The sequence below is a fragment of the Coffea arabica genome, chromosome 2e, assembly GCF_036785885.1.
Source record: "Coffea arabica cultivar ET-39 chromosome 2e, Coffea Arabica ET-39 HiFi, whole genome shotgun sequence".
Classification (NCBI taxonomy): domain Eukaryota; kingdom Viridiplantae; phylum Streptophyta; class Magnoliopsida; order Gentianales; family Rubiaceae; genus Coffea; species Coffea arabica.
The window spans coordinates 33,175,579-33,202,164 of NC_092313.1; the positions used below are offsets into that span (position 1 = coordinate 33,175,579).

The 26,586-nt window shown below is 33.6% G+C and overlaps 2 protein-coding genes across 8 annotated transcripts; one reads left to right on the forward strand and one right to left on the reverse strand.

Moving 5' to 3' along the window:
- The first annotated feature begins 3,954 nt into the window (after positions 1-3,954).
- On the forward strand, positions 3,955-4,281 carry LOC113728980 (uncharacterized). Its single transcript, XM_027253319.1, has one exon. The coding sequence runs from the start codon at positions 3,955-3,957 to the stop codon at positions 4,279-4,281; it is 327 nt and encodes a 108-aa protein (XP_027109120.1).
- Positions 4,282-15,423: 11,142 nt separating this feature from the next.
- On the reverse strand, positions 15,424-24,640 carry LOC113732438 (protein SYM1-like). Of its 7 annotated transcripts, XR_003458749.2 has the most exons (9): positions 23,792-24,639; positions 22,727-22,814; positions 20,560-20,654; positions 19,890-19,962; positions 19,687-19,779; positions 19,410-19,496; positions 17,813-17,949; positions 17,542-17,607; positions 15,424-15,801 (listed from the first exon to the last, which is right to left on the reverse strand). XR_003458749.2 is itself a non-coding variant. In XM_027258191.2 (8 exons), the coding sequence occupies exons 1-7, from the start codon at positions 24,175-24,177 to the stop codon at positions 17,869-17,871; spliced, it is 903 nt and encodes a 300-aa protein (XP_027113992.1). In that variant the 5' UTR covers positions 24,178-24,640; the 3' UTR covers positions 15,424-15,801. The 7 variants fall into 7 exon arrangements, 4 of the variants coding, with proteins under 4 accessions (XP_027113992.1, XP_027113991.1, XP_027113995.1 ...); XR_003458750.2 differs by lacking the exon at positions 17,542-17,607; XR_003458748.2 differs by lacking the exon at positions 17,542-17,607 and having other exon boundaries at positions 15,424-15,925; positions 23,792-24,638.
- Between the last annotated feature and the right edge of the window lie 1,946 nt (positions 24,641-26,586).

The window sequence follows — 26,586 nt, forward strand, 5'->3', positions numbered from 1 at the left end:
TTAAGAACAAATTGTACTTGGATTGAGATTAATGTTATTTTATTTCATATATTTCAACTATATTTGTAGATTTTGTAATTTGTACTTACAACTTATTGTTGAGACCATAAAGAAACTATTAAGTTTTGGATTAAGATTAAAGATTAAATAAGAAATTATGTGATTAACATGTCATCAATCAAATCTCATCAGTCTGGAGTCAGGCCTATCAAATGCCATGTCATAGTTAAAACGGGTTTTTTTTGGGGGGGGGGGGGGGGGGGGGGGGGAGGAGGGACATGGTTTTTGTGCTTGGATTGATTTTTGAAGAGAAAAAAGAAATGATAGGAGAGGAATTGGAGGGAACAGATATAATTATTTTGGATAGTATGTGCTTTCTGTACAAAAATGGACGTAAATGTAGGGAAAGGACACCAAATTTAGGATTTTCTAAAATTTCCGTTTCCTTTTTCTTATTTGTCTATAATATTGCATCAGTTTTCCTGACTTAGATTTCACATACCTTCCATCACTATAACATTTACCCCCATGATTAAGATATTAATTAATGTTGCCACTTCTGTGTGCTTCGTTTAAATTATCCCTTGTATTATACATTTATTTCTGTGTGCTACCATTACAGGCATCTGAGTTTTGAATTAGAGTTGCTAAAGCAATTGGGAGAATTGTAGCTTTGATGCTTAATGTTTGGCATGTATGCTAAATTGATTCCTAATATTTCGTCTAAAACAAATTTGGTTCCTAAAGTTTATGATTTTAGTCACATTTAGTCCAACAAGTGGAAATTCAAGAATGACTAATAGTCAATATCAAATCGCTGTTAGTCGACAATTTTGAATTTACAGTTTTGGCTCCCAATATTCTGATTTTGAATCACTATGTTCCCCTAAATTTTAAATAATGACATTAAAGGACTTTAAAATGAAATGAGATGCAAATTCAAATGAAATTGTACTAAATGAGTAATAGGAGTTCTAGTTAAATCTATTTTTCCTTTTTAAATTTTTATTTTATTTATTCATATCACTAATATCTCATATCCTTGTTCTCTTTGAAGTTAGTTTCGAGTTCATTATAGTTATTTGCATAAATTATTGCATTTGTTGTGCACATTGGCTTCAAATTCTTGTAATTAGCCATTATGATTATAAAAACTAGTAAAGGTAAATATCAATGTGAAGTGCATTTAAAATTTTTTAAAAAAAAACTGTTATTTTCTTTTTTGTTGTCTTTCCTACTAGTTAAACAACGTTCATTGCCATAGTCTTAAAATATTTATTTTAATACACGTATAACTAGACAATCATTTAATAATCAAACAATTTTTGAAACCAAATTCATTTCAAACTCAATTGATAATCCATTGAAATATAAAGAAAAAGAAGATTTGTCTAATAAGTGCCTATTGTGCATTCGTTAAGATATAGTTCAAGTGGGGATAGAGTCACGGGTGCTAGAGGTTTCAACTACTCTTGTGCTGCGTCAAGAAGAAAAATTAAACTTTTGACCATTTTATTTTGGGATAATTTCAGAAACCTTCCCTGAGGTTTCTAACAGTTTCACTGACCTCCCCTGTGGTCCTAGAAATATCACTAACATCCCTTGACATCAATTTTCTTGTAACAATTTAGTCCAATTCAAAAAAAGCAACAATAAAAAAATAATTTCAGTTGTGAGAAGATTTGTTTAAGCCAAAAGTGCCCCTCAACTATTATATTAGTTAGATTAAATATTTGATCTAACTTGTTAATTTATTTATGGGGCCATTACTATAGATGGTCAATAAAAAATTTTCATTATCCATAACAAAAAATGACAACTTCCAAAATTTAACAAAACATTGTGGCTCTAATATTGGCTCTACATTTAAATGGTAAATTAATTAACCTTTTACAATCCAAATTATGTTTAATGTAGTTAGCAAATTTTTAACTCTTTTCCTTCACATATGTGTGTAATTATCCTAAATTATAAGGTTAATAAAGTCATTTAGTCATTAGTGATGTAAGCATTGGGTCTTAAATGACTGACAGGGGAGGTAAGTGAAATTTTTAAAATCTCAGGGGAGCAAAGTGAAATTGTTAGAAACCTCAAGGGAGGTTTCCGAAATTATCCCTTTTATTTTTTGGCTGTAGAGTTTCTCAGTCTGTATGGCAGAAGGTGCAAAACATGTGTGTAGTCTGCAGTCTTTCAGTTTCAGAGGAAGAGCTGAGTTGGTTAGCACAACATTGGAGTTCTGACTGTTTTGAGTTTTGACCATCAGTTCAAGAGACTTGTTTTTGCAGTGACAGTTTATGAACTGTGGAAAGCAAGGAATGCAGGCTTTTTTTTGGTTAAGTTTTCGAATTCTGGGAATATGGTGTGTGCTATTATTGATTCTGTACTGCATGTGGTTCGAGCTTGCGGGAATGCTCCTAGAACCATAGAAAATTATGCACTTGCTTTAGAATGGAATCTGTCCCTGGAACTTTTAGCATGAAGTTTTTCTTTGTTTTCACCAATGTATAGAATCTGTAGTCATAGCTTTGTACATCAGAGAGCCCCTGTGTATAAAACTCTTTGCTATATTCAATTAAAAAAACAATTAATATACGAAACAAAAAAAAAGATGTGGTTCAGGTGTTAATATTTTAGAAAATTAAAGATATTTAATTATTAGTGTAATAAATGCATGATAGAGTAATAATTATTTTAGAAAAATAAATGCAAGATAGAGTAATAATTATTAGTGTATGCATTTAAATGATAGGCTATGTGTAATCTAATACACAAAAGCAGACACAAAAGCAGGAAAAAAAAAAAAGAGTTCTTAAGCCCACTTAAATTAATTCGAAATTCTAGAAATTCGAAACTGGACGCACTGCAAATTTCTCCATATCACTACCCTTTCTGTTTTAGCATTATCATGATTTTGTTTCTGCTAATCAGTAGCATTGAGTAATGTCTACTTCTATTCAACATTTTTTTTTCTTTAGTAGAGATGACATTTGACAAAATAATCTAGAATATATAATCATACATATAGGATTTAGCTCGTGGTCCTTTATAGTCATTGGCCATAATATTTGTACTTCCTAGTGTACGCTATTCTTAATTATTGTACATCTTTATCCATGTGATGTACACAGATTCATTTATGACACTGGTCCATATTCGAAATCGAAGAACTCATATATACATATCGATTTCAAGTGGTTTAATGATAATGCTTCACAATAAAGATCCCCACCACCTAACTCACTCCTTACTTTGTTATTGCCATACATATTGTAACTGAAGTTTTACATTAACGTAAATTGAAAAGCATTTTTTTGTCTTAATTATTGTTAAAGATATTTACTTAATTTTAGTTGATCATGTCAATAGGAGTCTGCTTTAGTTTGTTTTGGTTTTGCCTAATCTAGTGGAGTTTGTCGCATGTAATGAGCGCTTAATTAGTTAGTTGCTGCACTTCTTAGTTTCAAGATGTATCCATTGGTTTTAGCTTTATAAATAGAGCAATTTTATGTTATGAGTCTTCTTTCAGACTTATAGCGCAATAAAGTCTAGTTCTTCGTTTCTACCTTTTCTTCCTTAATGCTTGTATCAATGGCACTAGAGCCAAGTTGGTGAGTGAAATCAAGGAAAGAGTGAGCATTTAAAATAAAGCAGTGGTAAATCATGATGGCCACCAACAACTTTGTACAACCAGCAATTTTCCACTTTGATGGTTATTATGACCATTGGAACAAGCTAATGGAGGACTTCTTAAGGTCCAAGGAGTATTGGCTGGTTGTTGAATCTGGAGTAGCAGAGCCGAAAGCCAGAGTAGTATTGATGGAGAAGCAGAAAATGGAGTTGGAAGTGTTGAAACTAAAGGACTTTAAGGCCAAGAACTAGCTTTTTTAAGCTATTGATCAAGCAACCTTGGAGACAATTCTTAGCAAAGGTACCTCCAAGCAGATTTGGGACTCCATGAAGAAGAAGTATCAAGGGAATGTGAAGGCAAAGTGGGTGCAGCTTCAAGGATTTCACATTGAATTTGAGACTTTACACATAAAGTCAGGTGAGTCAGTTACAAATTTCTTTGCAAGAACAATGACAATCGCCGACAAGATGAGGATCTATGGAGAGAAATTGGAGGATGTCACCATTCTCGAGAAGGTTCTTCGATCGGTGACACCAAAATTTAATTTTGTTGTTTGCTCTATAGAAGAATCGAAAGATAATGATACACTTTCAATTGATGAGTTGCAGAGATCTTTGCTGGTTCATGAGCAAAAAATTAACCAACAAGAGTAAAAGGAGCAAGCATTGAAGGTCTCAACAAAAAATCACTTGACATCGAATGGGGATAGAAGACGAGGCAAAGGCAGAGGTAAAGGAAGCAATGACCGTGGCAACCAGCAAGAACACCACCAGCACCAAGAAAATCAATTTCGAGAAAGAGGAAAAGGAAGAGGACGAGGAGGTCATCACTCAACTCATAGGCCAAATTCAGCAAACAAGTGTAATGTTGAATGCTACAAATGTCATAGGCATGGCCATTATCAGTCAGAATGTCGAACTGATTTGAATAAGCAAAATGGAGAAAGAACTAACTTTGCAGAAAAAGAAGAAGATGAGTCTCTTTTGATGATGTGTCTCGTGAATGAAGAAACACAACAAAACATGTGGTATTTAGATACCGGTTGCAGCAATTATATGTGTGGAGATAAGAAGGTATTTTCTGAGTTGGACAAATTGTTCAATAACACTGTTAAGTCCGGTAATAACTCTACAGTTTTCGTGATGGCAAAAGGAAAGGTAATTACCCAAACTAAAGGAAATTCTACCCACACTATCTCTAATGTTCTTTTTGTCCCAGATTTAAAGACCAATTTGCTAAATATGGGTCAATTGCAAGAAAAGGGGTATGAGATTTTTATCAAAGATGAAGTATGTCTAGTTTGTGATGTAAAGATAGGCTTAATTGCTCAAGTTAACATGATAGCAAATTGTATGTTCCCACTTTATTTACATAGCATGACCTATTCATGCTTTTAAGAAAAATTGAAACTTGTGGCATGGTTATGGCATTTTCATTATGGTCATCTACGCTTTGGTGGATTGAAAACTCTGCAGCGCAAAAATATGGTGGCTGGTCTTCCGCAAATTTTAGTTCCTTCAGAAGTCTATGAAGAATGTGTTGTTGGAACATAACATCGAGACCATTTTCTGAAAGGAAAATTGTGGAGAGCAAAAGAAATGTTGAATCTAGTTCACTCTGATTTATGTAGGCCAATTAATCTGACATCTAATTGTGGCAAACATATTTTATAGCATTCATTGATGATTATTGTCGAAAAACATGGGTTTATTTTTTGCAAGAAAAGTTTGAAGCTTTTTCAACTATCAAAACTTCAAGACTCTTGTTGAAAAGGATGCAGGCAAGTCTATAATGATTCTTTGTAGTGATTATGGTGGAGAATACAACTCACAAGAATTTGTTAATTTTTGTGAGAAGCATGGAATTCAAAAGCAATTTACAGCAGCCTATACACTACAGCAGAATAGTGTTTCGGAGAGGAAGAACCGTGCAATCTTGAACATGGTGTGAATTATTATGACAAGAAGTGGTATTCCAAAAGCTTTTGGCTAGAAGTTGTCAACTGGAGCATTCATACACTAAATAGAAGTCTCACGCTTGCCATTAAAAACATGACGCGAAAGGGAACATGGAGCAAACAGAAACTGATAATAGATCATTTCAAAATTTTTGGGTGTGTCGTCTATGCTCATATTCTAGACTAGAAGCGGATAAAGTTAGATAACAAGGGAGAGAAATGCATTTTTTTTTGTTAGTGATCAATCAGAGGCTTATAAGCTTTATAATCCCATCACTAAAAAAATTGTTATCAGTCGTGATGTAATTTTTTATGAAGAAATTTTTTGGCCATGGAACAACAATGTTATTGAACAACAAATATTTGTCAACTTTGATGGATTTAACAAAGAGAAGAGGCAGCAGCCGATAGAACAAATTCTACCGGATAGTCCAGCAGATGTTCCAAGCTTGCGAACAATAGTAGAAAATGAAGGACGGCCTCAACGTGTTAGAAGGAGACTCGCATGGATGGCTGATTATGAGGTAACTAGAATTGACCAATCTGAGGATCCACTTACACATTTTGCTCTATTTTTCAATTGTGATCCTACAACTTTTGAAAAAGCTATCAAAGAATCAAAATGGCAAAAGGCGATGGATGAAGAAATTGTAACTATTGAATGAAACAATACATAGGACTTGACTAATCTTCCAAAAGGGCACAAGTAGGATTGTCAATAGGCCAGATCAACTTGAATTCGACCTGTTCGACCCGAAAAAAGGTCACTGAGCCTAAACTTTAATTGGGTCGGACAGAACTTGGATTTAAATATTAGACCCGAACTAAATGTGAGCCAAATTTGGGCCATACTAGATTTAGACCTGATTAATGAAATACATAATTATATATAATATATATTTTTTAATTATGAATTAATACAAATTTATATATAAATAATTAACATTTTATGTCATAATATGTATAATTATAAATTATAGATATTATTATACTCCCTTTGTCCCATTTTATATGTCATGGTCAACTTTGTATGTAGTTTAAGAAAAATAAATTTTGACTAAGACACAAAACTACAAATAAGTATTTTCTTCATTATTGCCTTTCAATTAATAATGAGGCTTTTAATATGAGCCCGAAGCCAAAACCCCAAAATTCATATAATTTGTAAATCGAGTTTGGATTTACTAAACCCTGACTCAAAAAGCCCAATTGACACGCTTAGGTACAAGACAATTAGTGTCAAGTAGCTGTATAAGATGAAATTAAAGGAGTATGGAGAAGTTGACAAGTACAAGGCATGGTTAGTAGCTAAAGGCTATAAGCAAGAGTTTGGGGTGGATTATAGAGAAGTCTTTGTTCCTGTTGTAAGACATGACACGATCAGACTAATAGTTGCATTGGCAGGACAACATTTATGGCCTATCTTCCAATTGGACATGAAATCGGCATTTCGGCACGGTGATCTACAAGAACAGGTATTTATTGATCAACCTCCTGGTTATCTGAAGCTTGGGAGTGAACATGAGGTGTACAATTTCAAAAAGGCATTATACGGTCTAAAACAAGCCCCATGCGCTTGGTATAGTCGTAACGATGCTTATTTTTCTAAGGAGGGATTTAAAAAATGTCCATCTGATCAAACACTTTTACAAAGATTGGGAATGGAAGAAAATTGCTTATTATTTGCTTATATGTGGACGGCCTTATTTTCACTAGAAATGATAGTGCCTTGTTTGATAAATTTAAAAAATCTATGATGCTTGAATTTGATACGCCTGATCTTGGAAAGATGCATTATTTTTGGGACATTGAGATGGTTCAATTTGCAGCTGGAATTTTTATTTATCAAAGGAAGTATGTGCAAGAAATTCTGAATAGGTTTTAAATAAAAAATTGTAACTCTATTAGCACGCATCCTGAAGGAAACAAAGTTGACAGCACCCATTACAAGTAAATTATTGGAAGCTCATGTATTTGATTGCCATGAGACCTAATATCATGCATGTTGTAAGTTTAATTAGTAGATACATGGAATGCCCAAGGGAGACACATCTTCAAGCTGCTAAGAGGATTTTTCGATACTTGCAAGGAACCATTGCATATGGGTTGTTCTATAAGAATGGTGAAAATTTTGATTAATTTGGTTTTACTGATGGTGACTATGTAGATGATCTTGATGATAGAAAGAATACGCCCTACTATATATTCATGATGGTTTGAGTAGTTATTTCATGGAGTTCAAAGAAGCAACCAATTGTTACATTGTCAACAAGTGAAGCATAGTTTGTCGCTGCAACTAGGGGTGGGCGCGGATCGGGTACCCGCCCCATTCACCATTTGGCTGACCCAACCCGCACCTTGCGGGTCAGCCATTTTTTGACCCTTACCTGCCCCGCATATCAGCGGATACCCTATAATCGGGTACCCGCTGAGATAGGGTCGGATCAACGGGTACCCGCCCCGTCCCATTTATCATTTAATTTAAAAAAAAAATGATTTATACCAATTTAATTTTATATTTTACACATTCATCTAAGATTTAAAAAATGTTTTTTTCTAAAAAAAGGTTTCCCACCAAGAAACAAGCATGTGAAGAAAATATAAGATAAAGGAAAAAAATTAAAAGAATTCGAAATCAATAAAAGTTTGAAATAAGTAGCACAATTTTTAATATATATGTTCCACATTAATTAAACTTTTTTCTATAAAATATAAGATCATGGCCTCTACAAATGAATCTTGTAAATAAACTATAGTCTCTCATATTTGTTCAATAAAATTATTTATTTAGTTCTTATTATTTTATAGTGTGTGTATAAAAATAAAAATAAAATAAAATATATATATGCGGGGCGGATCGGGTACCCGCGGATTTTTAATTATGTGACCCTAATCCGCCCCGTATTTTAGCGGGTACCTGACCCTCTTTTGACCCGATCAAATAATAAAAATCGGATATCCTAATTTTCGGATCGGATCGGATATGACGGGTTTTCGGGTTAGCGAATAATTTTGCCCACCCCTAGCTGCAACAACTTGTGCCTATCAAGCAATTTGGCTAAGGAATATACTTGAGAGCTACATTTTCAGCAAGAGGGAGCCACTGCAATTTATTGTGGCAATAGTTCTGCCATCAAGTTCTCTAAAAACCCAGTCCTACATGAAAGAAGCAAGCACATAGATGTGAGATTTCACTTTCTAAGGGACCTCACAAGGGATGGAATAATTGATTTTCACCATTGCAAAATTGAAGATCAGATTGCTGATATAATAATCAAGCCATTGAAGTTGCCTACATTTCAAAGACTAAGAAAGCTGCTTGGAGTCTATGCACTTGATAAGTCCTATTAAACTAAAGGGATAATTACAGAAACCTCCCCTGAGGTTTCTGACACTTGCACTGACCTCCCTTGTAGTTTGAAAAATTGCACTGACCTCCCTTGAACTTACTAATCTTTTGCAAATTCAGTCCAAACGATTAAAATATTGTTTTAGCGAGTGAAATTAGAATTTTGTACCAGATTTGCCCTTTGTGCTATATGTCCAATGAATGACAAAATACTACAAATCAATAAACAATTAATAAACTTTAAGGGGTATAATTTATGGGCAAATACGCATTACCTATTTAAAGTACCGGCTCTTTATGGATATTTTACTTTCAAACATTTAATTTATGATAAATATATCAAATTAGATATTTTTTTTAAAAAAGGAAATTGCCCATAAAGTATTAATTCTTTATGACTTTCATCCATTAGATGAGTAAAGTATTGGCTCTTTATGGGCATTTTATTCTGAATCATTTAATTTATGTTAAATACATAATTGTTTGTAACTAAAATTGAAAAAGTGTCACATTAATATTTTTACGGAAGGGAAACTGGTAGGTTTTGTATTTAACAAAAATTAAATATTTGAGAGAATATACTTTTCGTAAAAATATTAATGTGACACTTTTTCAATTTTAGTTACAAACAATTATGTATTTAACATAAATTAAATGATTTAGAATAAAATGCCCATAAAGAGCCAATACTTTACTCATCTAATGGATGAAAGCCATAAAGAATTAATACTTTATGGGCCATTTCTTTTTTTAAAAAATATTTAATTTATATTAAATAAATAACCTACCAAATTCTTTTTTGTAAGAATATTACTGTAACACTTTTTGAATTTTACTTACAAACATTGATATATTTATCATAAATTAAATGTTTGAAAGCCATAAAGAATTAATACTTTATGAGCCATTTCTGTTTTTTAATATTTAATTTATATTAAATAGACAACCTACAGATTTCATTTTGTCAGAATATTACTGTAACACTTTTTGAATTTTACTTACAAATATTGATATATTTATCATAACTTAAATGTTTGAAAGCCATAAAAAATTAATACTTTATGGGTCATTTCTTTTTTTAAAAAAAATATTTAATTTATATCAAATAGATAACCTACCGATTTTCTTTTTGTAAGAATATTACTGTAACACTTTTTGAATTTTACTTACAAACATTGATATATTTATCATAAACTAAATGTTTGAGAGCCATAAAGACTTGATACTTTATGGGCCATTTCTTTTTTAAAAAAAATATTTAATTTATATTAAATAGATAACCTACCGATTTTCTTTTTGTAAGAATATTACTGTAACACTTTTTAAATTTTACTTACAAACATTGATATATTTATCATAAATTAAATGTTTGAAAGTAAAATATCTATAAAGAGTCGGTACTTTAAATGGGTAATGCGTATTTGCCCATAAACTACACCCCTTAAAGTTTATTAATTATTAATTGATTTGTAGTACTTTGTCATTTCATTGGACATGTAGCACAAAGAGCAAATCTGGTACAAAATTCTAATTTAACTCCCTAAAATAATATTTTAATTGTTTGGACTGAATTTGCAAAGGATTAGTAAGTTCAGGGGAGGTCAGTGCAATTTTTCAAACCACAAGGGAGGTCAGTGCAAGTGTCAGAAACCTCGGGGGAGGTTTCTGCAATTATCCCTAAACTAAATGTTTGAAAACTTTCAGTTTAAGAGAGCAATTGTTAGAGATATTTACTAAATTTTAGTTGAGCATGTCAATAGGTGTCTGTTTTAGTTTGTTTGGTTTTACCTAGTCTAGCTGTCTAGTGGAGTTTGTTGCATATACTGAGTACTTTATTAGTTAGTGGTTGCACTTCCTAGTTTCAAGTTTTATTCATTGGTTTTAACTCTATAATTAGAGCAGTTTCATGTAATGAATCTTGTGTCAGACTTACAAAGCAATATAATCCGGTTCTTCGTTTCTGTCTTTTCTTTCTCGACACTTGTATCATTTTTTCTTGATTCTTAAGAGATTCCAAGTCTTACAAGAAAAAAGGAAAAAGGAAAAGCAAAGAGTTTAGAGAATTAAATGAGAGACCTTGTGGTTACTTATCAATATCCCCGTAGAGTTGGGACTTAAAAAGCTTCTCTTTATATAATGGAAAGGGAAAGGGCAAAGGAAAGAGTTTAGAGAATCAAATGAAGGATCTCGCAGTCACCTACCAATGTGTAAAATTATGTTATTTAATTATAAAATTACATTTATAATTAACGGCTATTATTTTATAATTAAATAATTTAGGATCCTAGGTATAATTTTATATTTAGCTAGCAATATAATTTTATAATTAATGGCTATTATTTTATAATTAAATAACATAATTTTGTTCGTAATTTTATACCTAGGAATAATGAATAAAATTTAATTAGATAGAGAAAAGAGGAGTAATTAATGAATAATGGATCCTAGGTAAATCAATGAATATATACACAATTGATTGATTGAGAGTAATCTTGACGTTTAAGTAAAATGCGCTTTGGTAGAAAGATAATTGCTCTGCCAATATCACTTGCCACCAATAATCCTACGAGGTACGAGTTGAGTTGGCACTTGGAAAGCTTTTCTATACCGAATTTTTCACAAATCTTGCATAAGTTAGATTAATTGCTTTTTAATAATTTGCCTCTTTGTGTCTTGCATATTTAATCACGCTCCTTTAATACATGGAAACCACATAAATTGAATATTCAGCGTTAAAAAAAATTTCTTTCTTTCTTCAATTTTCCTTTTCTGGATTAAGCTAAATATAAATCTCTGGGAATTTAAGTCATAGAAATCTTTCTTGTAAAAAAAAAATTATGGGGTGTTTATTTTTTTTCGTGCCTTACAAATTCTTTGCTCTGCTCAATAATATTCTGGCGACAAATATCATCCTTTTATAGCTATCTGTCAGTTCAAGAACTCTGAAGTGTTTCTTTCATCTTTACACTTCTTTTAGTTCACATGCATAACAAACTTCTTGTTCTTTGTCATTGTCATCATTATTATAGTATAACAATTTACTACCAACCTACGCAAATGATTGATGGCCAAACAAAAAAAAAAAAAAAGCTATAAATGGACAACTTGAAGCAGAAATTGCATTAATACCTAAGAAAAAACCATACTTATTTGAGTTTGATATCATAGAATTTGGACCCTCACTATTAAGATGATGATCTTGCCACAGCAGATAGGATTACTACAATCACAGTTTCGATTGTAAGCTGCACTTAATAGCGGGAATGTAGAAATGTGTTTGATTTGAAATTAAGTGGATTAAATTGATTATAAGACATAATTTTTAATAAAATGTCAAATAAAATTCCATAATGTTTTTACACGTTGTCTTATTGTCCGCATTTGTTATTTTATGGTCTATATCACTTATATTAGTTTTCTACATTGCATGGTGCAATCTTGAAGGTAATTGTAGAGGTACTGAATCTGTCAACGGTGAATTTACTGTTACTACACATTTTGACTGAAATGATGAAGTTAGCCTTTATATTCAATAATCAGAAGAGCTAAAACTGTGGTGGCAAATTCATTATTAAGCCAAAATGCGTTGAAATTTGTGACTGAGCATTGCTACAGTGGCAATATTGGCAGCCTCAGTATTAGGGCTAATTCCTTAAAATATACGTATTAAAAAAAATTATCCGTCAAATGCACGTCTGACTAAGGGGCTTTTTTATTCTATACGGGCCGTGCTGACTCAGCACGGCCGAATCACAAAAAAATCTACCTGGTCAACATCCAATTTGGACTGAGCATTTGTGTCAGCGGACGTGCTGACTGGGCACGGCTCGACCCGACACAAACCTGTTTGTGTCAGGTGCGGACGTGCCCAGTCAGCACGTGTCTCAATCTCTCGCTTTGTCTGTCTCAAGTATAGCATAGCAACTCCTCCTCCTGCTTGCATTCGTTCCTTCAGTTTGGCTTCGGATTCGGTGAAAGCAGCCACTGCTTGGCTTCGTTCCTTCTGTTACAGCATTTATTAATTACATTATTTATATTATGTTAATTAAACATGTTAAGTAATTATGTTAATTATTTATATTATGTTAATTAAACATGTTAAATATTTATGTTAATTATTTATATTATGTTAATTATTTATGTATTTACATGTTATATTATACTGTCATCAAATGACATTAATTAAACTTGTTTTCTGCATTGTGTGTTGTTGTTATAGTTTATTAATTAATAGTTAATGTAAAGTGTGATAATTTATTTATAATTTTACAATATTGAAGTGTTAAAAAAGAGTTAACTAGTGTATATAGTGATATAGTGTTGTCGACTACGACTTATTGTTTAATCGTATAATTTTTGGCGAATTACTATGTAATATAATTCATATAGAAATACTAGAAATATCTAATTAAAATTATTGCTTTTTACATGCATAAAATATATTAATTAACTAAACATAAGAAATTTTTGGATTGCATAAAAAAATGAAGTAATCTGCAAATATTAATAAAAAAATTTTTGGATTGATATTGATGTAGATGAATAATTCATGTACGTAGTAGGACTTTTGTAAGATATCATATATGCTGCGTGCAAGGTAAAAATATAGTTAAAATAATTATCCAAAATATAGTTAAAAATGTAGTTAAAATATAGTAAAAATATAGATGCAAAAATGTTGTCTCGAAAAAATAATTATCCGAATTGGTTGTATTATTATGTATGCCAATCACAATCACAAAGTGATTATAATAATTAATTCCTGTTTATTAGAATACATGAATCTTTCGTTAATTAACAACTATTATGCATTTAATAATGATTTAGTAATAATACATGTGGAAAAGGCATCTAGGGACATGAATCATGAGGTTAGGTTAATGTATTTATTTTAAATATTAATGAAATGAAGTATATTTAGGATTGTGGTTAAATTTTAGTTTAATCAGGTTAATTTGAAAATTAAAGTACCAAATTTTATTTAGGATGGCGGTAAATGGAGAGTTTACTACGTCACTTATAAAAATTATATAACCGACTATTGTTTTAACATTATAGATAAATGAATAAAGATATGTTATATTTACTCGTTACGTGTGATAATAATTACCAGTTATATTTGGTAAGTATGTTTAAATATTTTACGGTAACCAAGCATGTAAATATATATGTTAATTAAGAAGTTTATAACACTTTGTTACCTACGTATTAAAAGAAATATGGGGAGGAAAAATAAAAACAAAAGCTTGGTCCATATTGTTTAACCCAACCTTTAACATAACAAACGACCAACATTTGGATGAGATGTATGATTCAAATATAAATTACCTACATGATTCTAATACAATGAATTCGACACCGTAACATTTGGATGAGATGTATTTGGAAAAATACAATGAATTCGAGCCGTGCTGACTGGGCACGGCTCGCAGCTGACAACAACCTGTTTGTGTCAGGTGCGGACGTGCTGACTGACACATGCTCAGCCCAAATTGGATGTTGACCGAGTAGATTTTTTTGTGATTCGGCCGTACTGAGTCAGCACGGCCCGTATAGAATAAGAAAGCCCCTCAGTCAGACGTGCATTTGACGGATAATTTTTTTTTATACGTATATTTTAAGGAATTAGCCCAGTATTAGGGAGGTAAAAATTCCTTTATCTGAGCCTTAAATAAGTAATTCATTACCTGTATATAAAGTGAAATATATAATAAGATTAAAAAAAAAAACAACAACAATAGTTACCCGCCTATGATTGATGACTAACGGTGAAGTGTCTTGATGAAATGGCACACTTGTGCTCACTTACCTTTGTGCATGAAAATTACGTGATTTTGCCATTATATAGATACATCAACATTTTTACCAAAAATAAAAATATACATAAACTTTAAAATATGTTTAATACTTCATAAAGAAAAAATTTGCCCAACAGGAGAGCTTTTTTTTTTTTTTTTTTTTTGGTCAAACAACTCAACTCTATTTGTACTTGCAACTTAACAGTAAAAGCATAGCAAAATTACCTAGTTTTTGGTGCTAAAATTACAATGAAATCATGTGACTGACATCCCACAATTCATTTCACCAAATAGTTCTGTGTTATCAGTTGAGTAAATAGAGGATCCTCCATATACTCCTAAACGGAGAGACTCAATTGCGAATAGGTGAACTAAAATGTCAATGGTTTGAAAGCAATTATTCAAAATACGTAGATGAAATTTGATCTAAAAGGTTGATTTTTGCACGTACCATGAGAGAAAGGGAGAGCAATATCATGCATTCGAATTGCGTTTTCTGGGAAAGTTTTTTACTATAATACTTTTTGCTATGTGATCTATGTGAAATGAAAAAGTATTTGAGAAACGTGCTTAAGGAAAGTTTCACAAAGTTCTTCTACATAATATCGAAATAATAGGATAAAAAAAATTGGAATCCAAACGACCACCTACCATATGGACATTCCACGACTTTTGATACACTCCATGAGGATTTACAAGAATGAGATGTTAGAAATTCACTTACAACAGAATACATCTTATGCCTCCACATAAATCAACTTCATCATACCTATAATGCAACTTTTTTCTGAATACAAATGTACCAGAACAAGCAACAAAGAAAGCAATACATAAATCAACTAAATAGTCATTGCGCTACCCATCTCACGCCTCCACATAAATCAACTTCACCATACCAATAGTGCAGCTGTTTCTAAACACAAAAATATACCAGAACAATCAACAAAGAAAGCAGTACATTCTGCTAATGTCATTACACTACCCATTTTTCCTCAGCAACATTAAGAAGTTCAAGCAATCTTCGGTGCAGTGAGTTGAAGGGAATCTAGAGAGTCACATAACTTGGATGCTGCAAAACACAAACATGTAAAGAAATGACAGTGTCAGAGCAGTAAGTGGCGTCAACAGTTTTTGTACTCCTCCTGGTGACTCAAGCCTCAGCTATTGGTTACACCGGTAGTGTCACCAAAAACCTGGCCACAAAAGCAAAATTCAGTTGCCAAATTAGATCATCATAACACTCTTTGTTTGTCATTCCAGTCATATAAAAACATATTGTGCATTTCCATTCTTGACAACCATATTTGACAATTTGGTCAATTCCAAGAAAGAGGATCAAGGTTTTGATATACAATTTGATCATGTACAATGTATCCACTGACGTATAAAGTCCATCAGAAAAGCATGATCAAATTTACTGTTCAACTAGCAGGTGGAACTTGCTAAATTGCCTCAGGCAAGTGACTTTCTGCATTTATGGTTTGCCTTCCATATCTCTAATAATATTCTTTCACGTCAAGAAGTTTTGGAAGTTATTTTTCCAAGTTAGTTAAAGACACTATTGATCTACAATAACCTAGGGTTTAGCTCCTACAAAGTTTTAGGTTAAAGATTAATTAAGTAGGAACATAGTATCGCCAGCTAATTTGGTCGCTCATTCTTTTCATTTTGTTGCTCCTCCCACATCATTTTCATCTTTCATTTAATTTAAAATTCTTCACCATGTTACCGTTTGTCATACCATGAAAAGTTCACTTGATTTGGAGGAGGTCCAAATAATTTGTATGCTTTTGAAACAAAATTCCTTCTCTTTCTCTTTTAATAGAATGGTCAGCTATACATGGTACAAACCATCTGCTTTGATACGTATGACTTTATTTCATATTCAAAAACCGTGAGAGTAGTTCAATAGAAATTATATTTAACCCTTTATGATTCAACCCAACAATATAGCTTAGCTGCCATTACATAAGGAAAGAAAAAGGAAAATATATGAACTAAAACTTCTCAGTTCATCAACAAAGTGACAAACTAATTTATTTCTGCATGTAAGCCTAGCCATATTCAGATCATTAATCCAAACAATAGAAATTGGCAGGTTGGTCCTAGTCACAAGGGCAAAAAATATAGTGCCACCAAATTCTCTCTTCTCAATCTCCTTGTCAGGCCACCATTAGATTCCCTCTTACGGTTATGCAGCAAAGGGTTAGAATGAATAATGTCCTCAAATTCATCCTTAGAGCATATAATTCTAAGTAAGAGTTTCATGTCAGTACCAAGTTTTACAGCTTATAGATGCAGGTGAAGCTTCACAAGGATATGAAAACCATAAAAACCCAACAACTGATTAGATATTTCTTTTACAAATGATGACTATTACTAAACAATCCACAACATACTAAATAAATAAATACAAAACAAGATAACTCTCTTTGAGTACTTTTCCTGGGACCACTGGGAATTAGGGAGGGAGGACCAAGACCACAACCTGGAAGTTATCAAGGTGGTTATGCACCCACCAAGCAGTGACCTCAAGGACAATCACACACGTACAAGAAAGGATCTATGCAGTGATTGTTTGGAATTTAAAGGAACCTGCCTCCTGCTATTTTAATTACATAATGCATCTCAGTGAGAGATTTGATGCAAGTTAAGTTAGGTAATGAAGAAGAGAATGAAAGCAATGCACAACAGAGAGGATGGAGCTTTTATTAGTGTTGGGGGAAGGGGGGAGGGGAGGGGAGGAGAAGACAATTTCAAAGGGCAAGAAAAATTTAGAGATAAAAAGAGATCCCCAGTCCACATAGACCTGCACAGGGGAGATGAGGAGTGGAGACAGTGGTCCCCCTTAATGCTGACCCAGAAAAGACAAATGCTGAAAAAGGAAATGACAGGATATCAAATAAGAATACACCTTATACTTCACATAAAATCTTTCTTTATCAAGTGCAGAAGATTTTATAGTTTAGTCCATAGAAGTCAATTGTAATAAAAGAAATAAAAAAGTGTCAAAGCTAAAGAAAGTAGTAAAATAAATTGCCAAATGGGTCTCTTGTATCATGAGAACTACTAACTTATACCTCAGAGCTTCAAGTTCGCAATAAAGGATATCCTGTCATTTCCTGCTAACTTATACCTATTTCGTAAGAATTGCTTTATGAGCTTTGTATGAAAGAATCACATTCCATATTAGCGCAATAAAGTTAGCAGCAAGGACCTGTAACAAGCAACATATAAAGGGACTGTAAGCGCCATTAAAAGAACAGTCCTTTCTGTTGATGAGTACAAGATCAACTACTAAGTTTACAAAATATCAGTTCTTCTGAAACGATAAATTGTATCAAGAATGGCGCCCATCATAGAAAATTTAAATAAACCAAAATGAAAGAAGAATAAGGAAAAATAAGATACACAAGTCTATCAGCTAGGCTAATCTTACAAGGAAATTCATGCATCAAGTACATGCTAGTTTTCATTTTGCTTAGAAAATGGACAAGAATGCTGGTAATTTATGTGGTAGACCTTAATGTAAAGCATTTTTCAAAACATTAACTTTGTTTTGATTTTATGTAAAGGAAGTAATTAATTTATGTTTATATACAATTACTTAATTATTCAATGGGCTGTTGTCCATCTCGAAAAAAGCACACATCAGGTAGAAAATAATCCATCGGATAAATTTCATTTGTCAAAGTAGGATACAAACTCATACTTTCTTTAACTAATTTGAAATCAAGCAGAACTTTATGATCAAAAATGGAAGATTCACCAATCATATTTGAGCATCAGTACTTGAAAATGGAATTTTGATTGTTAAAAGGACATGGAAAGGGCTATGCTTCATTCTATAGTTATAACAGCCTGGCTTATGTTCCTTCAATAAATGATTTTACATCATCTTAGGTTCCCATTGTAAACAATGCAAAGTTTGAAGCTTTTCAATCCTCCAATTACAAGCCAGAGTCTAATTGGGTGAGGTCAGAAAATTCTGTTATTAAATTAAGACATACAACTAATATAATGAAGAAACAATTAGTAATTGTTTCCAATCCATCACACGCTTCAAAGACCTTATCATACTATCACTCCCTCAAGGAATTTCAGAATCTCTTGCAATTATTCGTGCACTCACAAGCTGTAACTGGCTAAGCATAGTACTCGAGAAGACTAAGCAGTTTGTCTCTCAGATTATCACTACAAAGATTTGACCTCACAAAATTCATTTACCGCTTGCTTTTAGTTAAGCTATTTGCAACAAATAATGCTCCCACAGTATCTAGATGACAGTAGTTTTCTGACAGGGCCTGCCAAGGACTATACTGGTTTTTTTTTTTGTAAATACAAGGTGCTAATAACAACAAATTCCTTTTCCATGAGTACTTCAAACACCAACAACAATAGTGGCCATGTTCTCGCCATATTCTCTCAAAATCTAAAATTTTTCTACTTTTCTCTTCAAACCAATAAGTTTTGAAGTCTTCATGATAGTCATGCAATGTATAACTGGAACAATCATTCTGTAACAAATGGAATAACTGTAAACATCAGGTTTAAGTATTCTTTCATAATACACCAACATTAGCAGACAAAATGTTCTCTCGTGAACAGGCACAAAGCAATCCCATTTCAGTGAAAGTTAAATTCAGCAAATATTGAGATAGATGATGAACTTTAAACCTGAAATTGCTGTGGTACAAATCGGAAGTTAAGGAACTGAAAAGGAATCCATAATTGCCAATTGGCCACAACCGCAGAGAACCATTCCTACAAAGTGAGATAAAGAATATAACCAAAACCAACCAAGGGTTAAGTTCCTTCTATGCATGCCAGGAATCATGTTATTAATGTGACAAGGCATGGTGATCCTCAGAAAAGAAAAGCAGCTGCGATTTAATTACTTCCAAACCCCAAGAAGGAAAAAGGAAGATGATGAAGATACAATTACTGATAATACCTGCTCAAGCTTAGGAATTACTTGTGATGGCCTTCCCTCCAGTGTTACCAATGTCGATAAGAAAAATCCAATGAAAATGGGAGAGAAAAGAAACTGCAATACACAAGCTTTATGAGACAAAAGATTGATGAGGTAAAAGTATTGCCATCAAATGATAGCTTAAACATGCCATCACATGGATCCTGCAAAACTCAATTAATCACCTGATCAAGAAAAAGGCGCAAGAAAGCGCCAGATGATCCAGGAATTGTGACCAATTTGCTCAAGTACAGGTACCTAATTGTATCACATGAGGCATTAATAAGACAATTAAGGGAGTAATATGAGAGTCACCTTAAATAACCAACTCATTTTACTGAATGTGATTGAAATAGTGAACTAAGGAAATGCCTCAGCATGTCATTGACTGAGAAACAAGTTACTTTTTACTAGCCAATTAACAAAACCAAAAGAGTAAATCGGCTACGAAAACAGATATATGGCAGCACACTACAATGACCTCTTATTTCTATTAGATTATCATGGTCCTAAATAGATTTTAGAAATCCAGCAAGCTATTTCAGTATAGTTTCATAGACATGTTTCCTGTCCATAGAGCCATGGTAGACACATATACAAGGACTTGACTCTCAAAAAGAGGAAGTAATTTAGTTTATTGAGCTGAATAAAAACTTTAGTCTGGTCAATGCCAGTTACCCAAGTACATCTCTTTCCCTTTTTACTACAGATATCATTACCAAAAATTTCCAGCACTTTCAGAAAGGCAAAATAGCAGGGCAGCAATAACATGTAAGTTCAAACAGATCTGAGAATTATAGTTCAAAACATTGACACTTTTCAGATGTGATTAAAAAGAGAATCTGAAGGCAATACCAGAAGTGCAAGGTTGGACCCACCAAAACCAGCCCCAACAATGTGAACAGAAATGTCCTCTTCCAGTCTAGTGAAGGTACTTGTTCAATTGCAAGCTGAGGCATGAATGCACAAGCAGCACTTTAGCAAATCAAAAACTGGCCACCAATCGGCATAAAAAGATACACAATAATCTGGTTTTAATGGCTAGAACAAATTAAAAAAATTCACCACCAGACGCAACAATTTTCTATTTCTTTATAAAATATGGTCAAGATGAATCTATAGCCCAGTCTTGTTTTCATAGCATACGGAAGAAAATCTTTATGACATCCATGACAAGATGTGACAAAATTATAGACAAAACTTGGAAAAAAAAGTTGGACATATGCAGAGCACTAGGACATACTCCACTTATAGCTCACATCCTATTCATGCCAGTCCAAAGTGATGCATACTTCAACCTTGTGCCTTCAAAAGGATATTGTGCACTAGTGCTTTTCATGCAGAGTGTTGAGACCTTATTTGAATGTTCCTTGAACTAAGCTTTTAATTAAGAGCTTAAATTTCCTTCCAAGGTCCAAACCTAAGGGAGCTAATTGTTATTTGACTACTAAAGCTTGTTTAGATAATTCCATTACTTGTATGACTAGGATTGTTCTATTTCTACTAAATCGCAAATCTGATTTAAGATATTATTTCAGGGGAAAAGTAACATCAACTGATCCCAAAAGCAACAAATACCTTCATTAATAAAGGGTACAGAGCTCATTGTACAAGGAGGATTTTGGCAGCAAGCATTCAGTTTGGATCTGGTGTGTGAAACCATCTCTTCTGAGGAGTGACCCATGCATTAAGGTAGGTTTGATTCCTAAGTTGCCCAAATTTTTCTTCTCACCACAAAGTTTGTAACCCCCTTGATCCAAATATCAAATTCTCAATCTTACAACTGTGAAATAGAAAGGCAGTACTCACTTTCCAATTGACTGGGCAACCATCTCTCACAGTGGAGGTGATACCTTAATTTTATGAGCTACAATTCCTAATAAACCCTAGATTTAACTCCTTGGTTACCCAACTTCTTCTTGCCAAGAGTTCATATTTTTGTTGACCCAACACTCTGTCTCTCATCTTGGTGCTACTAAAGTATGAAATTAACTATTAATCTCAAGCAGAATCTCCAGATCAACTTTGCAGATCATAGCTTGATACAGGGTACACCCATCATGCACATTTCGTCTTTCCATCAATATAACAAAAATGTGGCAAGTTTGATCTTGGTCCAATTAGCAGCCAAATGAAATCACCAGTTTGATTGTTTGGAGCCTATCTAATTCCAAATATTGCTTCTGCACTACATTAACAATAAATAAATATAGTCTTACTGCTCCTAAAAAGTGCAAGAGTATCCTCTATGAATGGTACTTATTGCTCATTACTGTGTTCATGTCCAAAAGTTAGAGAGAGCTAGATTTCTCTAGCTCACCAGATGATCAACTAAAAGAAAAGTTCCTCTTACAGAAATTCGACAGCTGGTGGCAATCACCCATTGCATTAGCACAAGAAACTAGATATATACCAGCCCAGCCCCTTCCAGCCTGAATCTCTTGCCAGAACCACCCCCAAAAAAATCAAGAAAGCAAAGACAGTATTCATATCTCAGAGTACATCACAGAAATTAATTTTGTCAGCTTAAATGATTGCAGGAGTATTTCCTAATTCTATATAACAAGACCCAAAAAAAAAGTGACAACAATAACAATGCCTACAATGGGATAGTTATCAGTTATTTCTCCCATCCAGAAAAACATTGTAACATAATGCCCTGCAATAGAAGACATATAAGTATATTCTTTCATAAACTCAAACATTATACATAGGAGCCCACTTTTCAAGCAGGAAAAGAGTTCTCAAAGCTCTTTCACCATTCTGATCAGCATCTCCTTTTACAGAGCAATGATTATTGTCTTAATATTATCATAATTACATAACCTCATCTAACATTAGAAGTTGTCATTAGGAAGCACCACCTCTCCTTCACCAAAATTGACCACTTCCAACATCAACAAAGTAATAATGGTCAACACGAATTTAAATACAGAGAGTTAGAAACCATATTTCTGGAAATCTCAACTGTTTGTTTCAAGTAGAAACTATATATCAATACAGGGCAGATTAAGGAGTTCACCTGGCAGGTTAAATCTCCAATGAAAGTCAAAAATGCAGATGTCACAGCTTTTGTCCACACAGGATATTTTTCAAGAAGTGACAAGTACCTGATATAGAGATTGAATGCTAGTTAAAATGGCAAAGTCAAGGATAATTTTCAAGAACAGAACAGACAAGAGAACAAAAATCAACCCAAAACCGTGAAAAGAAAAAAGAATTTGTAATTAGACCAGAACAAATTCAATTTCACTACATATTTGGGGAATCAGATGAATTCCCTTTAAGAATCACATCACTTTTGATGATTAATGCTGCACTTCAGTTACATAACTCCAGAGATTGCATCAATGCGAATATATTAGCACATTATAGATTGTTACTGTTCCCATATAGATGATGTTAGCTTGCAGAAATTTTTTATGATTGATTGAACTTCTAAAAATATAGTTAAGAAAATGCCAGTGCTTGTGCGTATAATCATGGGAGGCACTGCAACCTTTCAGAAAAAAGGGTAAACATATACTCATTAAGTACTCATTTGCCTTCAAAATATGGTGCCCAAAGGTAAATATTATCACCCCAGCAAAATCACATCAAATTGTCCAACAACCCCTAGAATCCAATTGTTTTACTATTCTTTTTTTCCGTTGTTTATAAGCCACAACTGAATCCAAGATTGGATGAGCAATAAGCATTGTTATGATGCAGCTAACTTGCACTGCAGAGTCAGCAAAGTAAAGCATAAAACTGGGATTCCTGTGAAAAAGCAGCCTATTCTCCCAGTCCAACAATTATAAGACCTACTAATATCTCAAGTTATCTCCTTTCCACTAAACATTATCACATGTAAATCATACGTTAAATCACAAACAGCACATTTCATGCTACTGTTTTGTATGTCTGAAGCAAAAATAAATCAAAACAACGATACAAAGGGATCACTAAAAATTTGAAATTAAAAAAAAAAAAGCAGCAACATTTTAAAGTAAAAATAAAAATAAAAAGACTTCACAGTTGCCGTTAAATAAAATAGAAAGTAAACAAGAAAACAAAAAAACAAAAAAGAAACAAAGAAGGATTCTACCATAACAGAAACGACCAGTTTTTGCCACTACCACTACCTCCGGCAGCACCACTACCACCGTCACCAAAATTTCCGCCACCTGAACCACTATTCCCACTACCTCCCCCGCCGGAGCCACCATCAGATACAGCAAAGAGGCGAAAATGATCAGAACCCAGTTGTCTAAAACCAATTTTAGAGTGGCCCAATTCTTTATACACAGTAGTCGACGTTAAAGAAATTGAGTGATAGCAGCATCTGAAGCTGAAGCCCCTACTGCTTATAGAAGTGGAGCAAGGTGGAATTTTGGGGGCACTACTGAAATGTGAAGTGGGTTTGCGAGAAAATTGTACGTAACGATACAGCAAGGGAGATTTGCGAACTAGTTTGGCTGGGCTTGAAGCCATTGTTGCTTGAGTTTGGATTGGAGTTTCGCAAAGGCTAAAGGTTTTAGAAACAGGATAGCCGGAAGAAATCTCTCTAACGGTTACTCCAATATTTTATGTTTCTTTTTTTCCTTTTTGTCAATCAGCAATTTTTACAATACTCCTGCAGGTAAGCTAACCTGTCAAGAAAATCTATAGGGACTGAGCCACCGATAAGAGTCCAACTAGATCACCCGTTTTGGAGAAGCCACATATTTGTGGCAAGTGATGAAAGACGGGTGTTTTAATTGAGTTACCCATTTGAATTTGAAGAAATCACATATTAATGACCAGTGATGGGAGGCAAAAAGTACTATCCAAAAGGGTCCAATTGAATTACCAGTTTGAATTTGGAGATTTAAGGAAGGCCCAACTGGGTTACTCATTTGGATTTGGAGAAATTACGCACCGGTTGGATCATCCGTTTGGATTTGGAGAAATTACATATTAGTGACAATTGATGGAAGGTAACGAATGCACAACGTCCGACCGGTTGAACCGGGAACCGGCTAAGCATCCGGTCCGAGTCTCTTTAAAAAACCGTTAATCAAAGAATCGGTCAAATTCGGTCAAAACTCGGGTTTGACCGGAAACCGCTAGAACCGGAAAGGACCCGGTTTTCTTCATTTCTCCATTCTGATTGTACTCCTTTCTTGCAAGCATCTGGAGTGTGCATAAAAAATTTCCAATTCTCTCCTCACTTGCCTTTGCTGTTAGGCTTGTCTTTTTTCAAGGTTTAGAGAATAGATGCCTTCTTATTCACCTCTAAATCTGTAAATAAGGGCCGTCCAAACAAGGTTTGTGATCAAATATCTGATACAAAGCTTGATGCCTGCCTTGAACAAGATCTTGAGTTAATATTGGCTTTTTTTTTCCCTTTTTCCTTCCTTTGATCTTTGACCAACTCTAAAAGAAATGAAGTAACTAGCCAGATGAAGAGAAAAAATTCATTCCCCAAATTTTCTAAGCCAGATTTCATGCGAATTAGTTCTGGAAATATTTGAAATCAAATGGGAGGAAAATAAAGAATAGAGTAAAGAAGGGAAGATAATAGAGAGGAGCGAAAAAGAACAATAACAAAGAATAATAGAGTTTTCATATGTGTTTGATTTGTGAGGGATAAAGAAAAAGAAAAGAGTGACGGTGAGATGAATGGAGGAGACATGAAGAGCATAAAAAGACAAGAGGAGCTGCGTGAAAGGGAGGAAGAAGACGAAACTAAGAAAAGTGAAAAGCAAAGGAACAATGGGCGGCGTCTTACGTTCCATTAGGTTTGGTAGTTTTAAAATTTTTTTAATAATATCAATTTGACCCCATATTGTTTTAATAAGTATAAAATCAACCCATTATGCTTTTTAAACTACAATTTTACCTATAACTTTTAAATTTTTTAAGTGCAGTCCTTTTGGACTAAATCCAAACTCATTAGATATGTATATAAAGTTGTAAACCATCAATTTAAAGGGAATTTTTATATGCTATTTTAATTATTTATCATTAATATATATTTATGACGTCATCCGATTCGACCCCCGGTTGAACCCGATCGAACCCATTGACCCCTGACCCCTGAGCTCTGCCGAGTCGATACCCGGTCCGAGTCTGAAAACATAGCTTGCAATTACTTTTTACAGGTGGTAAGTTGATTTTGCAACGGCATGTACTTTCGTCTATCCCTATGTATTTATTACAAGTTTTGCATCCTCCCAAAGCTGTTCTTGAAAATTTGGGGAGAATTTGTAATGCTTTTATGTGGGACAAATCCGGTGGAGTTAGGAGTATTTGATGGGTATCTTGGGACAAATGTCGTTATCCAGTTGATGAAGGAGGTTTAGAATTTTGGTCACTTGCAGATATTAAAGCTTTTGTTTGTAAACTTTGGTGGAGGTTATGGAAAAAGGACTCATTATGGGTGGATTTTGTGCACTCTAAATACATAAAATGAGTGCATCCAATGTTAGCTCAAGTTCATAGACCACCTATATCTTGGCGGCAGCTGAAGAGTGTTAGAGAAGTAGCAAAGAGTAAAATTAGGTGGTGTCTAGGCAAGGGGTTTGTAGATTTTTGGTTTGATCATTGGCTGCTGGATCGGTGTCATGCTGAGGTTGTTGCTCTTGTTGATCCTCCTCAAATGTTGCTAGCTGAGTTTTACGAGGAGGAGGGATGGAATCGGGACTTGTTGAAGTGCTGGTTGCTTGTTCACTTGGTTCATCAAGTTCAACAAATTCAATTGTTCCCTGATCAAGTGGATTATACGGTTTGGTTGGAGTCTTCAACAGGTGAATTTTTTGTCAAATCGGCTTGGGAAACTATTCACCAGAAACGGAACAAATTGGTGGTAGATAAGTTTATTTGGAATGATATTGTACCCTTGAAAATATCTTTTTTCGT

What these genes read in the sequence shown, in the direction of transcription:
- LOC113728980 (XM_027253319.1), top strand. Translation starts at nt 3,955, where the DNA reads ATGAAGAAGAAGTATCAAGGGAATGTGAAGGCAAAGTGGGTGCAGCTT.
- LOC113732438 (XM_027258191.2), bottom strand. Translation starts at nt 24,177, where the DNA reads ATGGCTTCAAGCCCAGCCAAACTAGTTCGCAAATCTCCCTTGCTGTAT. An exon ending in TGCGCCTTTTTCTTGATCAG is followed by an intron (nt 19,780 to 19,889) that starts GTGATTAATTGA and finishes TGTGTATTGCAG; the next exon opens with TTTCTTTTCTCTCCCATTTT. An exon ending in TAATTCCTAAGCTTGAGCAG is followed by an intron (nt 19,497 to 19,686) that starts GTATTATCAGTA and finishes CTCACTTTGTAG; the next exon opens with GAATGGTTCTCTGCGGTTGT.